This window comes from Tenrec ecaudatus, chromosome 6 (genome assembly GCF_050624435.1).
Source record: "Tenrec ecaudatus isolate mTenEca1 chromosome 6, mTenEca1.hap1, whole genome shotgun sequence".
Lineage (NCBI taxonomy): Eukaryota > Metazoa > Chordata > Mammalia > Afrosoricida > Tenrecidae > Tenrec > Tenrec ecaudatus.
Window position 1 is genome coordinate 4476262 of NC_134535.1, and position 15857 is coordinate 4492118.

Here is a 15857-nt window from a genome sequence, read left to right on the forward strand (position 1 = left end):
AGTGCACAAATGCCCTGTTGTCTGTAAGGGTGACTAGGTGCCATAATCTGGAAAGTGCCATCAGTCTCCATCACATCAGTAAGCCTGGTATTTTTTAGTACTATTTTGAGGTTTGCTCCACATTTTTCTCCCACTCTATTCAAAACCTTCTAAGTACAATTGCTTTGAGAACAGGCTGCAGTGTAGCTGGGCACCATCTAGTTCTTTTGGTCTCAAGTCCTGGAGGCTGAAGCTTACTGGTCAGTTATTCCTTTGGACTAATTGTTTCCACGCTTCTTTGATTCTCTTCTCTCTACTTTGTTCTGGATTGGGAAAAATTAGAAACGAGGAGCAAAGTAAATCCAAAGAAAGCCACCCCCAGGTAGCCCTTCTCCTGGGAGTCCAGTCTCTGATTTGCTTGACATTTTAAAGATGTTTTCCGAACGGATGGGATTCCAGCTACTGGGCTTTCTCAGTGGACCAGGAAACTGAGTGAATTCTTCCCATTTACCAATCCCTGGGTGAGGAGCCCTGGTGTCTGGCTCAGTGTTTATGCATTGTGTTGGGCTACTAGCCTCAAGGTAGCAGCCAGTCCTCCAAAGAAGGATGGGGATTTCTACTCCTTTTCCAGTCTCAGAAAAAACTGACGGGATAGCAGTGAGGTTGAGGGTTTTGGTGGCACCGAGGATGAAGCATTGGGCTGTTAACTGTGATGTCAGTATTTTGAACCCACCAGGTTGCTCTTGGTGAAAGATAAAGCTGTTTACTCCCAGAAAAATTTACAGAATGGGAAACTCAGAGGGAGCAGTTCTACTCTGTCTTGTAGGGTGGCTTTGCGTCAGAACAGCCTTAGTTCTGCCAGCACCGCCCCCCCCCCCATCTACATTGCTCTCCGTGCCCTCCCAACCCTGCTGTCCCCATGCCTATACCCTGGCCAGCTTGTCTCTAGTTGCTCTCCAGCTAGCTGTGCTCTCGAGGCTTGTACGACCTGTCACCTTCCAGCCTGAAAGGCCACCACTGCCTCACCCCCCCTGTCCCCCTCTGTTCCTGCGACTGCCCCTCCCCCACTAAGAGTGGCGCGGGTGCCCCGCGCCCGTTGAGCCACTACTGGGCTGACCCTCAGCCTCTCTGTCCATCTTGCGGCAGAGCCATGAGGCCAGGGCCCACACTGCTGCTCCTGGTCCTGGGCCTGGGTGGCTTCCAGTTGCTCTCTGCTCTGCGTGGGACCCAGGTCTCTGAGCCTGGAAGGCTCCGCTGGCCGTTGCCTGGGCCGCCCGTTGTCCCCGTGGCCTCTGAGCTTCAGGAGGTGCCCCCCAGACCCAGCTTCAACGTGCCCAGCGGCCATGTCCAGCTCCGCCTGCTGCCCCGCGGGAGACCTGCTGGCAGCGTGGTGTTGAGCGGCAGCCGAAGCCTGTGCTTCACGAAACCTGGGGGCGCATGGGGGCGGGCGCGGCGTAGCTACTGCCTGAGCCTGCACGCCCTGCTGTGCTCCAGCCACCCGCCCACCGCGCCCACCCACCTGCACCTGCGTCTGGCTGCACCTGAAGGCCGCCTCTCACTGGCCTGGTTTGCGCCACTGTTACGCCCGCCACGCCACCTGCGCTGGACCTTCCTCTTGCGGCTGCTCGGGCCAGGCTCTGCACAGAACCGGCACCCCCGCTCCCTGGCCCAACTCACCTGGCCCAGGCCCCGTGCTGGCTTCACAGCTGAAACCAAGTGCCCCACGGACGGCCCCACACCCGTGATTCTAGAGGCTGTAAACTTGCACCCCCCCAAAGCCATTGAGTCCTCGGTGTCATGTCACATGAGACGCTGCCAGATCAACCAGGTAAAGGTCAACAGGCCCGGCAGCAAGGGCCCACTGAGGCTGAACTGGAAGGAAGACCACACCATAAACGCCACCGTGGCCATCTACTGCCCGGACGCCCAGTCGTTCACACAGTTCTGGGAAATCTTTAATGTGTCTAAGGCGAACCAATCGTCCAACTGGGCAGCACCTTTGTACCTACCACAGCTCCAGACTAATACAAACTCATCATCTCTACATATCCCTAAGTACTCTGTCACTTGGGGCGTTTATGTGGTTAGATTGACCGTGACTATCACCACCACAGATCCAGCCATGCCAATCATAGAGGACTTAGATTACATCTCTATCGAGGTTTACAGAAGGCCCCTAAAGGCCCTCATCCTTGGGTATTCCAGCATGACAGTGAATTTCACCGATGAGCTGGTTCTGAATGGTGAACAGTCCGCAGACCTAGAGGATGACAACCCACAGGAGGGACTCCATTTCCGTTGGTACTGCACCACAAATCCACAAAACTACGCCCAAAGTTACATCAACGCAGCAAGTAGCCAGACTTGTCATCCAGGGCAGACTGACCTGCGCTGGACGTGGGCCACGGGCCCAGTACTAAAAATAGCACCGGAAATGCTTAAAGGGGATGCTGTGTATTTTATCAGAATGGTGGTAGAGAAAAACGACAGGACAGCTTTTGCTGATAGAAGTGTGCACGTGCTCCCAGGACCGACACCCACAGCAGAAATTTCATGTTTTGAAAATTGTGGTAGCATTTTAATTATATCTGAACGATTTTCATTATTCTTAAATTGCACCAATTGTGGCAGCAACTGGATGGACAGGTATACATGGTCTGTTGAGTCAGCAGCTGGTACAGGCTTACCGTTTAACTGGGGGGGACAAACGGTAACTGGGCGACATCGTAGTTATTTGTCTATCAAAGCTTTCACTTTTCTGACATTTTTAGAAAATCAATATTGGATTTCTTTGAGTTTGGAAACATGGGGTGGCATGGTGGCCAACTTTAGGTACAGCTTTGTTATTAACCATGCCCCTCTAATTGGACAATGTGACATCAACCCAGGGAACGGAATCGCTTTTGTTACTGAATTTGTCATCCACTGCCATCGCTTTAAAGATTCGAATCTCCCTCTGACATATAAAGTCATAGTTTCTGATTTGTACAATCTTGGTGAAATAACTACTTTAGAAAACAATACGTTGGGGGCCATCTTGTACTTGGGGACTCGGCCTAGAACACCCTCTTTCTATCTCCCAGTTGGGATAATGGCCAATCAGTTTGACGTGAAGCTCTATGTCCAAGTTTATGATACCCTGGGATCTTTTTCCCAGGTGACTTTGCATGCCACGGTGCAGCCCCCTACGAATGAGCAGTCACCCAGCACCGTGATTGAGCAGTTATTCAATGACACCAAAGGAAACGGTTCATTGCTTTTGACTTTGCTTCAGAAGCAGGAATTTTTATCTGCAGGTTACTTAATGCATATAGTAGCTTCAGTTTTGAACAGCCTGAGAAATGACAGAAGCCTGATAGGTGAGAAAAACAGTCTCCGAAAACACCTTGTCAACCAAACCTTCCTTCTTCCTCTGACAACGTTGTCAGAAATTAACCAGGTCGTCACCATTATTACTGAATTAACCCAGAAAATTTCTGAGCTCACCAAAGTTGATCAGAGACTGGCCATTGTGAGGATACGGCAAGCAGCCCAAGCACTCCAGGTTTATCAACAAAACGACAAAAATTTCCGCTCTGAGCAAATGGAGATCGTGAGTTCTGGGATCTTTACTGTTTTGTCTAAGGTCCTGATGCAGATTACTCCTCATGAAGTTTTTCAAGATCCTTTCTATACCATGGAAGCTCTAACCGACACAATGCTGGGTATTAAAGTGCCAGGGAGTGAAGCCACCACCCTGAGTATCTCCAACTTGAATGTCCGTGTAAGTAAAGTTGAGTTGCGGGATGCTCACAGAGTCTACACCAACGAGCCACACTGCCAAAATTGTTTGTACCCAACCCTGAAGGCCCACAGTGTTCCTGATTTGCTTCCCAGTGCTCCAATCTCGACGATGTTTTGTGAGTTTGCCGATGACCCCTTTCCTTGGTTAACTTACAGTGGGCAGATTTCAGACCAGGTGATTGGATATAGAATGACAGGAACCAAACCTAATGGTGATGTGGTCGATGTCAGACCTGATGTGGTGGAAGTGTACCTCAGCAGGAGAAGCTTTGCCTCAGCTGCTTTTAACCTTATGATGGGACCCACTGGTGAGCCCAATGAGGTTGACAAGTCACTGAAAAAGACGACAGGGGGATTTCGCTTTGAAGTGGACACCAGAGTAGTCAAGGAGTTGATGATCCACATTGAGACCCAAGTGACGGTGGTCTTCAAGGTGCTGGTGTACGCAGGCAGTCAGGTCACCCCCACTGCTCTGGTGGCCACCTTCCTAGTGCCCCATGACATTCCTCCTACTGCCAGCCCCAGCGGTCTGTTAGACTTGGCCTGTTCCGTGAAGGAGGCCCGAGTGGTTTGCCTTTCCCAATCACTACTGCTGCTGATAGGGCAGCTCAACCATTCTCCCAAGTGTGCTGTCACCGTTGTTCTGCAGGCCCCTCGTTTTCTCTTGACACCCAGTGACAGGCTAGTGAGGATCTCTGTTTTCAGCGTTCATTGCTTGGACATGCTTGGCACCCAGAGTGACTGGCGAGAAGGCAATTGCATCCTGGGAAAGAACACCAGTTGGCGCAAAGTTCACTGTATCTGTAAGGTCAAAGCGAGGGCTAGGCGGCAGGTGAACTCCCTTTTAAACCTGAATAGAATTCAGCTGCGTACGCACTTTATCACAGCCAAAGTGATTGTGATCCCTAATCCTGTGGATCTTCAGCTGGAGGTGGTGAAGAAAATCAACCAGAAGCCTGTGACCCTTTTCACGGTGCTGTTCATCTTGCTCATCTACAGTGTCCTTGCTTTCTGGGCCTTGCACAAGGATGAAATGGACCAATTTCGGCGACATCCAGTGGTGGTTCTTCCTGATAATGACCCTTATGATAACAAGTGCTACCTGATCACTATTTTTACAGGAAGCCGTTGGGGGTCCGGGACCAGGGCTGATGTCTTCATTCAGCTGATGGGATCCGAAGGTGCCAGTGATGTGCACTGCTTAAGCCATCCGGAGTATAAAACTCTCTACCGAGGAAACATCAATACTTTCCTCCTAACGACAAAAAGTGACTTGGGTGACATCCACTCTATTCGCCTGTGGCACAACAATGAGGGCAAAGCGCCCAGTTGGTATTTAAGTCGAATTAAAGTGGAAAGCCTGTTCCAAAGACGCATTTGGTTGTTCCTGTGCCGGAAATGGCTTTCCCTTGAAACCGCTTTGGACCAGACATTTCCTATAACCAACCCAGAGAAGCCTCTGAACAAAATCGATTTTTTCTTGATCACTTCAACTTATGAGCTTTGGAAAAGCCACATGTGGTTCTCTATTTTTGCTGGTATCATTGCTAAACCGGTCAACCGGCTACAAAGACTGTCTTGCTGCTTAGCAGTGTTGCTCAGCACTCTTCTGTGTAATATTATGTTCTTTAACGCCAATCGCAAAGAAGAGATTGAGTCAAAAGAGTTATACCAAATCAGATTAATGATGATTGCAATCCAAAGCACCTTAATTACAGTCCCCGTACAATTATTGCTAAGTTTTCTGTTCACGTATTCTCAGAAGAAACCTACTGACATGACTCTAGATGAAGTAGCACCGCAAGAACATCATCCTGTGGTGTCGGAAGAAGGCGGATTCTGGGATGAACATTTGGTCAAGTGGTACGCTTATGAAACCACTCACAAGGAGGAGACCAGGCAGGCCGAAAAGCTCGCATCTAGTGGCAGTGCTGAACTTCAGGAGGCTTCTGAGCAGACAACCTCCAAAACAAATCAACAGCTTGAAGAAGAAGAAAGCAAGGCCCCTCAGACGTCCAAGAAAAATATCAATTCTAACAACAAAAATGCTGACACGACATATAATCAAGATGTGCTTTCTGAAGATCCCCCTTCCCAAGAGCATCCTAAGCCTAAGACCAGGATTCTTCTACCTCGGTGGTGTGTTTACATCGCTTGGTTCTTGGTCTTTGCCATCTGTAGCATATCGTCATTCTTTATTGTGTTTTATGGACTGACTTATGGCTCTAACATGTCAAAGCAATGGCTTTTCACATCAGTGTTTTCATTTTTTCAGTCAATTTTTCTGGTGCAGACGGCCAAAATCTTACTCTGGACAAGTTTCAGAACAAATAACACCCAGTACTGTAAAAGCCTTCCGTGGACAGTGAATTATCCTTACACAGAGATCACGCTTCCTGGGCTGAGGAAGAGTAAAGCTGAAAAGCACAGGCAGCATCTGCACATCAGATGCCTCCGGCGCTCAAGGATGTATCAGCCCCTCGCCCCGGTAGAAATTGGAATATTGAAAAGGCAGAAGAGGATCAAGAGAAGAGCCTTCCTCTTCCTGAGTTACCTGCTCATGCACTTTATCTTCCTAGCCCTTTTGCTGGGCCTCATCTCGCGTTTGCGCCACGCTGACTGCTTTCACTATAACCAGTTTATTCGGGATTATTTTTCCATGGACCTTACCACAGTCACTAAGCTCGAACACATCTACAGGTGGCTCAGTAAAGTACCACTGCCTTTGTTCCACAATGATCTGAATCCAACGTATCTTTACGACAGCTCATCTCAGATCCTAGGCCTTCCACTGATGCGGCAAGTTCGGGCCACCCCTGATGCAAAAAGGTGTCTGTCTGACAAAAACCTCATCCTGAATGGCATCAAGAATGTAATGCATTGTCATCCCAAGTATGGTGTTGACCCAGAAGACACAAAAAACTATTCCAGCTTTTGGAAAGATGTTGGTAAGCAGGCTGTCAGCACGAATCCCAATGGGTTTACTTATAAGCCACACGAAAATAAATGGCCATATCATTCCTATGGACTGCTACATACCTATGGGTCAGGGGGATATGCATTCTATTTCTTTCCAGACCAGCAGCAGTTCAATTCCACTTTGAGGCTGAAGGAGCTCCAAGAAAATCATTGGCTCGATGAAAAGACTTGGGCCGTGATTTTGGAACTTACAACTTTCAATCCAGATGTGAATCTGTTCTGTTGTGTTTCCATCATCTTTGAAGTCTCTCAGTTAGGAGTTGTAAACTCAAGTGCATCTGTACACTCTTTCTCACTTTCTGATCTTAACTGGAACAGGTCTGTGGAAATCTACTTGTACCTGGCTGTTCTCATATTTTTCTTAGCTTATATTGTTGACGAGGCCTGTATCATTGCGCAAGAAAGAGCGTCCTATGTGAGAAGTGTGTATAATTTACTTAACTTTGTTTTAAAATGCATATTTACTGTTCTGATTGTGTTCTTTCTCAGGAAACTCCTCTTGACCACTGATCTCATTCAGTTATACTTGACAAACCCTAAGAACTTCATTCCATTTCATGCCATTGCTCAAGTAGATCATGTCATGTGGATAATTTTGGGTTTCCTATTATTTCTGACAATCTTAAAAACCCTCAGGTATTCCAGAGTCTTCTATGATGTGCGACTGGCACAGAGGGCCATCCAAATCGCTCTTCCTGGCATCAGCCATATGGCCTTTGTGGTGTCAGTTTATTTTTTTGTATATATGACTTTTGGCTACCTGGTATTTGGTCAGTATGAATGGAACTATTGTAACTTGATTCATGCTACGCAGACAGTATTCTCTTATTGTGTCTCAGCTTTTCAGAACACCAAATTCTCTAGTAACAGGGTTCTCGGTGTTCTGTTCCTCTCATCTTTTATGCTCATCATGATCTGCATTTTGGTCAACTTGTTTCAAGCTGTGATTCTATCTGCCTATGATGAGATGAAGCAGCCTGTCTATGAGGAACCATCTGATGAAGCAGAAGCAATGACCTATTTGTGTCGTAAACTAAGAATGCTGTTTCGTTTCCTTACCTGCCAACCCAGGACCAAAGAGGAACCTGAGTTTGTCACTGACATGTTGTATGGGCAACCAGAGAAGAAGAGCCGCCAGTATCTGGGGCTGAAGACCAGAAACATTAATGGGAAGAAAATGGTTTACCTTGTTGTTTGATCGATGAAAATGTCGAGCCTCTAGGAAGGTACCTCACACTCACCCACTTCCAGCCAGAGAGCTTCAGGCATATATAGTGCCTATCTCCTGATTTCATATTTTCTACATTTCATAGTATCCCCAGTCTTGGACTCTTCTGAAGCATGTGAAAGGATTGTATTGGACTGTAGTATCTTGGTAGAGGAGAATCAGTCTTCAATTTTTGGATTGAATTCCCTTTGTCAGAAAATCGTTTAACTCCTGGTAGAGATGTAACCCTTTCTTTTGTTGACTGTGCTGCATTTAGATGGATTAGAGATGCATATTTTTACAACCAGAATTGAGGGAGAGAGCTGAAGACATCTTAACCCTGGCACAATTCTCCTGCACGTTCTATGCTCAGTCCAGGCTTGAATGCACATTCTGACCTCTTGACAATAGAGTGCTGGGCTCCTCAGCCTTGCTCAGACGGCCTGTTGCAGACCAGGGCTACTGAACCTCTTCCACGTCGTCCTCTTCCTCATATTTCAGCAAGGCCAGGACTGGAGAAGTCCTATTGGAACTTCCCACTATTTATCTTCCTGCTTGGAAGTAGGGAGATGAGAACTTGAGGGAAGGGGATCAAATAGCTGACGCTTCCTCTCCACTCTTCAAAGTTACTAGTTCAAGATGTCAAACTTAGTAACACTTTCTGGCCCAAAAAGCATGGCTTTTGGCAAATGACCCAAAGGTGTTTTTGTCTGTGTCAGTTCACACTGAATATTTTATATATATTGACTATGGCCCTACATACAAAATTTAAGTGCTTGATTATTTATGAAGGATAAATGGTATTTATCATTAAGAGCAACAGGGGGTACCAACCCTTATGGTGACATTCTGTAACGTGCTTACATATCCTTAGGACGTTAAGCTTGGTCAGCATTAAATGTGTGTTTTTTTCTGTGAAAGTCTGAGACTTGCAGTGCTTCCTAGGGAAATATGCATAAATGCCTTCTCCATGGACATCCAGGGCCCCTGGGCAACATCTGGTGGGCAGACGCTTCTGGGCAAGGGTCATTGTTTTGTGTAGCTAGCTGTTCAGTGTTCGTGCTACACTGGCACTGTCTGTTCTGCTAACCTTTTCATGCCCTTCTCACCCCTGCCCCTCGTCACCTCCCCACGGGGGACGTCCAAGGGGCTGGGTCGAGGATTGAACCTGGTTGGGGGACTTGTGCCTCAGGGTCAAGTAAGGTGAGGTTGGCCTATGTGGTGGTGTTTCCTGGTTCCAAGTAGGGGAATCAGACAGAGGCCCCCTGCTGAGCTCCCACACCTCTGACCATAGTGCAGTTCTAGGCCCTACTTGTCTACGGAGGGACTTCATACTGAGGGGGAGTAAATGTCCCTAAGGAGGTCCCCCCAAGCCAGCAGCCTTCCTGAGGGGCCCAGCCGCGATTGGCGAACTAGAGCAGACAACGTGCACCTGGAGGCGCGTGCTGGACGACGACTCTGAGGACCCGCGTGCGCAGGGAGCCCCGTTTCGGCGCGGCCCCGGGAGAACACCAAGACCCAGCGCTCGCGCAAGGGCCCGAGTCTTCCCTCAGGCTGAGTCCTCGGTTTCCCCCGTCAGGACCCAGGTGGGCCCCACGAAAGCGTGAAGCGCGCGAAGGGACGGAGCCGGGAACCAAGTCTCTGTCTGCTTAAGGCCGCAGGGCGCCCGCGGCTCAGTGATCTAGGGGTGGACCTCAACGTAGCCCCGCCCCTCCCGGCGTGCGCTACCAAAAAGGCCAAAATAATTAACAAGAAAACCCGTTCTGTGCATGCGCCTGAGACTCGTTCCCGTGGCTTTGGCTGTGGCTGCGAAGAAGCAGTTCCGCGCGGGTCTCTGGGAGGCTGAGACGGCGGTGAGGCACCTCCCTCCGCCACGCTGCGCATGCGCCCGATCCCACCACGCTGCGCATGCGCCCTCCGTTGTGCGGCAAGAGGGAGGAGTTTCACTGAAGGCTCTGTATATTTTTGCTTGAGCTGTACCTCAGCGCGTCAGCGAGCGTTCGGAGCCCTGAACTTCAGTGGGTGAGGCCAACGGCCAGAGCGGCCGCACGTGCGGAGGTGGGAGAGAGCGGGCAGCGGACACGGGTTCCGTGTACCTCCGGGTCCTGGTGTGCGAGGGCCGGAGTGAGGCGGCCTTCCGGTAAAGGACCGCGCATGCAGAAGAGCCGCATCGTACAGCCGCGGAGTGGAATTGAGTTTACACGCAACCACATAGAATAGGATTTTCTTTTCCTTTGAGCTCAAGTGGGAAACCCTGATAGTTGTTTTAGGGAGCAAAAGAGAACCTAAGTCAGATTTAAGGAAAATATATACCTTAAATAGTAAAAAGGGGAAAAATAGAACAAATATCCCTCTGAGGGAGACCTTTAGCATGAGGTTGTGATGGTGGCCAAGTTATGCAATCACACAGCTATGTAAATAGGACAACACAGGAAACTCACAGATTCATGACTGACAGCCGATCAATACATGGCCTTACAGGTGGGACTGCAGACGTGGGACAGCACCATGATGTTGTTAGGTGCTGTCCAGGTGGTTTACACTCACAGCGACCCCATGTACGACAGAAGGAAACATGGCCTGATCCTGCATCATCCTCACAATTGTGTTGGAGCCCATTGCTGCAGCCACTCCGTCCATCTCCTTGATGGTTTTTCTGTTTTTATCACCGACCCTTCCCCAAGCAGAATGCCCTTCTGCGGGGACTGGTTTCCCCTGATAACATATCCAAAGAACCTGATGCAAAGTCTGGGCATCTGGATTCCAAGGATCTTTCTGGCTGGACTTCCTCCATGATAGAATAGTTTGTTCTGGCAGTCCCTGGTACTTTGAATATGCTTTTCCAGCACCATGATTCAGAAGCCTGGATTCTTCTGTCTTCCCTATTCATTGTTCAACTTGAACATGCATATGAAGTGATTGACAATACCGTGGCTTGAGTCAGGTGCCCCTTAGTCAGGGATCATGATTAGGACATGTACCTTATGTTAGAAGAACTTTCAAGATTGATCCGTGGACTTACAACTCAGACTACTGAGACCCCCAAGAACATGATTTCCATCAAGGACACACCCAGGTGAGCTCCTAAAAGAGGCTGCTGCTACTTGGGCTGGCTGCCAAAGGGTGGAAGTGATCCACTTTCCAATGCTCTCTTTCTGAGGTTCTGATTTAGGATGATTTCTGTGCTTGGTTAATGTGTAGGGGGAATTCAGTGGAGGCTTACTCTTTGTGAGGACTCTGGAAATGGAGTTTACCACCATTCATAGACATTTGCAAACTGGCTTTTCAGAATTGAAGCTCACATACATGGTGCAGTCGTGAAAATGCTCAGCTGTGAACAAAAAGGTTGACTATTGAAACCTACCATTCTTTCAGAAAAAGATGTGTCAGTCTGCTATGATCAACCTCCCCAGAGGCATAGAGAACCTGTGGGGCCAATTCTCTGACCTACAGGGTTGCTGAATTGTAGTAGCTCCGTGGTAGTGGGTTTGGTGATTGTAATTTTTAAAAGTTTTTGTCAGTCCAAGTGAGCTGCTGTGGCATTTCATAATCTGTGCTTCCAGGTTTACGTGTGGGTTTGTCCAATTCCAAAGCTCAAGGAGTAATGTACTTCACATACTCAGATCCAGAAGAGTAGAAAGATCACAGCAGAGAGTGAAATCTCATGAGGACTTTAAAAGATGAGTAGAAATTCCACAGGCCAAAGAAAAGATGTACAATGTAAAAAATCATAACTTGAACTTGGTTGAGAGCTGGCATGACAGATCAACCCCAGAAAACATACCTCTACCCGTTGAGTGGATTCTGATTCATTGTGACCTTCTAGTTCATAGTTGAACTGTCTCTTAGGTTTTCCTGTCCTGTAAGCTTTACAGGTTTCCCCAAGAGTACCTGGTAGTACCCAGTTGGATAGAAGCCAAGTGGCTTAATCCCTGTACCACCAGAGCTCCTTAATATGACACCTCGTTAGCTACACTTATGAAGAAAGGCAGGTGCCTTTGAGACCAATGAGGGAGGATTCCATATAAGCGAATACAAATCTTTCCATCTTAAAAAATGCTCTATAGTGCATGTGAAGAGAGAGTAGAAACTTGGAACCACAGACCTGGGTAATTTGCATTCACTGATAGGCTTTTCTCCCCAAACCTTCCTTGGAGAGGTTGGGAAAGAAGATTGGAGTAATCCCATTGATGCAGGCTTGGAGTAGGTGGATATCTGCTTCTGGCTGGATCCTTCCTGGGCCTTTTTGCACAGCCCAGATACTTCTCCCTCGTGGAACAAAAACCTTCAACCATACAGGGATGGACCGCACACCCTTTTACCCTGTGGGTGTAAGTGAAGATCTCTTGCAGCTAGGGAATAAAGAAGAGAAAAACCCTCTTTACCTCTAGGGGAGGGGGAAGGAAACTGCCAAAATTGCAGAATTCCTTAGGAAATTTCACCCAACACCCAGAGACCTAGGTCTCTAAGACTGAAGCTGGATCAAGACAACAGAGAACCTACCACTGCTATGTAAGCAGGGATTGAGGAATACAAGGGGTACCCTCCAAAAAAACTGAATTTGTACCCAAAATTGGCACACTGAGATGGCTAAATGAGCAGGTGCATTGTTGTGGTGGCAAAACCAGTCCCATGTCTGGCACAAATCAGACCTTTTTGGTCCCACAGGGTTACAGGATCTTTTCAGAACCTCTAAATCGGTGGTTCTCAACCTTCCTAATGCTGCAACCTTTTAATACAGTTTCTCATGTTGTGACCTCCCCAGCCATAACATTATTTTCATTGCTACTTAATAACTGTCATTTTGCTACTGTGATGAATTTGGTAACCCGTGTCAAAGGCTTGTTTGCCCGCCCCCCCCCCCCCCAGGGATCGCAACCCACAGGTTCAGAACTGCTCTAAATAGAAAGCTTCTTTAAAAGTCAACTCGGTGGAACGAACTCCAAATTCACTATTCCCCTCACATCAACAAACAAATGAGCATCATCTGGATCTTCGATTGCAGTTGACGAGTCTTTTTTGTGTGGGGTGATGATGGATTCTTCCACTGGTTTGATTGCTGTTTGGTTTAGGGGTTGTAAGAATAGTGCCGTGTCTCCTCATCAGTAACGACCTTGGGGGAGAAAAAGTCTGGGCTGCCTTAGAGCTGTTGAGTGACAGTTGGTATTCCATGTTGCTTTCAAAGCATACCATGTTTCCACTTGATGCTCTTTTTCCTGATCAGTCAGAACCCGAGGCACAGATTTTGCAGCAACCTTTCCCATTAAAAACCTTCTATTAAAATTCCCTGAACAAGCTGTAAGATAGTCCAGATAACTTCCCCATCTCTTCAGTGGTCCATCATTGGTCTTCAAGCACAAGTGCACACATTTTGTCAACATTTTCTTCCACTTAGTAAGTTGATGGACATCCAGAACGAGACTTGTCATCAATTGACATTTCAACTTTTTTGAAATGAGAAAACCACTTGTACACTTGAGTTTTTGCTATAGTACTGTCCTTGTAAGTTGTGTTCAACATCATAACAGTTCCTGCTGCATTTTTCCCTGAGCAGGGAACAAAATTTCACAGCCACATGCTGCTCTCTTAAATTGGTCATCAAAAAAACAAGGTTTGAACGAAATTGCTTATACGAAAAAATTCACTGACCAGAAAGAACCTTCCCAAGTGACGCCACTGGGTGCACTAAATCAGAGTGAGTTGCTAGATGCTTGCCTTTCAGGAAAAAAATGCTTACTACCAAAGAGCTGTCCAGTGGAGCTTTTTTTTCCTTTCTTTGGAGGGTACCCCACATAAGAAACCTCCATCTGAATGAATCCAATCACAATGCGTAAGGCAGTGCTAGAAAAATCTGAAACCATTGATGCTGAACCCACCTGAATTGACTAGAATGATTCAGTATTCCACACTAAAGACCTAGCAGGGAAAGAGTGACCATTTCCAGGCATAAATACTACCTTCTTGGTTTCTACTATCTTACAAATGATGTGCAGGGTTCAGCCACAATTGAGACAAAGAACAATAACTCAACTGTCAAGAGACAAAACCGTCATTAGGAGCTGAACCACATGTGGTCATATTTGAATGATCAGACCGTTTAAAGTAAATAGAATTTGTACTTTAAAGGTATACTACATGGATCAAGAGATGGGGATTTCAGTAGAGGGAAACTGAGCCAGGTGGGTGTGCTGAAAATAAACAGCAGATGAAGAATGCCTTCAAAGAATATATCAGTGGTGAAGCTGAAGGTAAAAATGAATGAACTTGAAGATAATGCCATAGAAACGGAATACTTCCATTTGGGTGAAAAACAAAGAGAAAGAGTGGTGGGGAAGTAGAACCAAGTATTCAAGGACTGGGTCTACATTAAATGGCCCAATAGATGGTAAAGGCTGTAAGAGGTGGAACCTGTATAAGGTAGTAATGTGCCAGGGAAGGAAAACACAGATGTTTTCCACTAATAGAAAAGTGGTCAGATGATACAGACTGGTGAACCTGTTGAGGATGAAAAGCTTGTAAGACTCAGAAAAACATGACAGTTTCATGGAGTTTCAACACTCCCAGGATTCCATTCCAGCTGGATTCCCAGAAGAAGAGATAGAGATGGGGCAGAAGTATTTGAAGTAATAATGCCCCCCCGCAATTTTCTAAAAATTAATATCAAATTCTAAGACTCTACCCTGAGCAGCACAGGTTACATAATATTTTAAAAACAGCAAGATACGCCCCCCCATCCCCAACTTTAACCAAAGGTAAAGAGACAGTTCTTTGACCTGCTTCTATGTCTTGCAGATGGCGCCTGAGGGAAAGCACCAGCCCCTGGGGGTGTTCGAATGTCATCTCTGTGCTTTGTCAGCTCCGTACAACCATGTGGGACACCAGCCCCCACCACCTGGTCTGCCTGGTGAGTTAATACTTCTCTAGCCTGTGGCCTAGGAAGCACCTGCCTGCAGGTACCAGGCAGTGAGGTGGTGTAGGCTTCTTCCAGCGCAGGCCATGAATCCCACAGGTGTGACCTAAGCAGACTTGGTGACAGCTCACAGTGAAGGAAACCACCGTGCACTTCCACAGCCTGATTCACTAGGGGTGTTGAGGAGCCTCCTAAATCCTCCCCTGCACCCCAGAAGACAGCGCCTACTCCAAAGCTGCTGGTTTCCACCCAGGGGAAAACCCAGGGCCCTATCCTGCCCACATCTCTGTAATGACCCCCACAGGGGAATCACTGCTAATCTCACAGAAGAAACCACATTTCCTGCTGGACAAGTTTAATGTCCTAAGGCCATACATGACCACGCTGTTGAGTGACAGTATAGCAGCCGGTACTCCACGTTGCTCTTAAATGATGAATACCAATGTCAAGATCAGTCTTAAATAATGCCAAAACTAATAGAGTGCACGAATCCTGAATATATTAGGTTTCTCCTGTATGGCTATAAAAAAAACCCCACTTACTGCCATCGAGTCAATGCTGACTCATAGTGACCCTATAGCAGAAGGTAGAATTGCCCTCGTGGGTTTCCAAGACTGTAACTTTATGGGAGTAAAAGCCCAGTCGTTCTCCTGAGTAGTGTCTGGTGATTTTGAACTTCAGACCCTGTGATTAGCAGCCTAAGCTTACCACTATGCTGCCAGAGCTCCTTGTATAGCTCCAGTTAATTTATATGCTATCCGTGGGCTTCTTGCTCTCCCCTCCCTCTGTGTCCTGGGTCACTAGTCCCCACCATCCCCAAGGCACATGACTGACCATTCTGCCAGCTGTCTCCTTCTCTGCAGCCTGCTGGAGGAGAGCTATGTCCTGAAGGACCCCTTCACTGCCTACAAGGTCAAATTCCTGGGTCCTCAGCTCAGGATGCACCCTGTGTAGCAGGTTGCTGTGTGTGGGCCCAGTAAGTCAGCGACTCAGGGCTGC

At 47.5% G+C, this 15857-nt stretch overlaps 1 protein-coding gene and 1 long non-coding RNA gene across 3 annotated transcripts in view; both read left to right on the top strand.

Moving 5' to 3' along the window:
• The first annotated feature begins 1129 nt into the window (after window positions 1-1129).
• LOC142450617 (polycystin family receptor for egg jelly-like) lies at window positions 1130-7939 on the top strand. The gene has a single exon (XM_075552604.1). The coding sequence runs from the start codon at window positions 1130-1132 to the stop codon at window positions 7937-7939; it is 6810 nt and encodes a 2269-aa protein (XP_075408719.1).
• Window positions 7940-9880: 1941 nt separating this feature from the next.
• Window positions 9881-15857, top strand: part of LOC142451788 (uncharacterized) — a 33093-nt gene continuing 27116 nt past the window's right edge. For both annotated transcript variants that reach the window (XR_012784996.1, XR_012784995.1), the window contains exons 1-2: window positions 9881-11024; window positions 14741-14852. This is a non-coding gene — a long non-coding RNA (uncharacterized LOC142451788). The remainder of the gene's footprint in view (window positions 11025-14740; window positions 14853-15857) is intronic.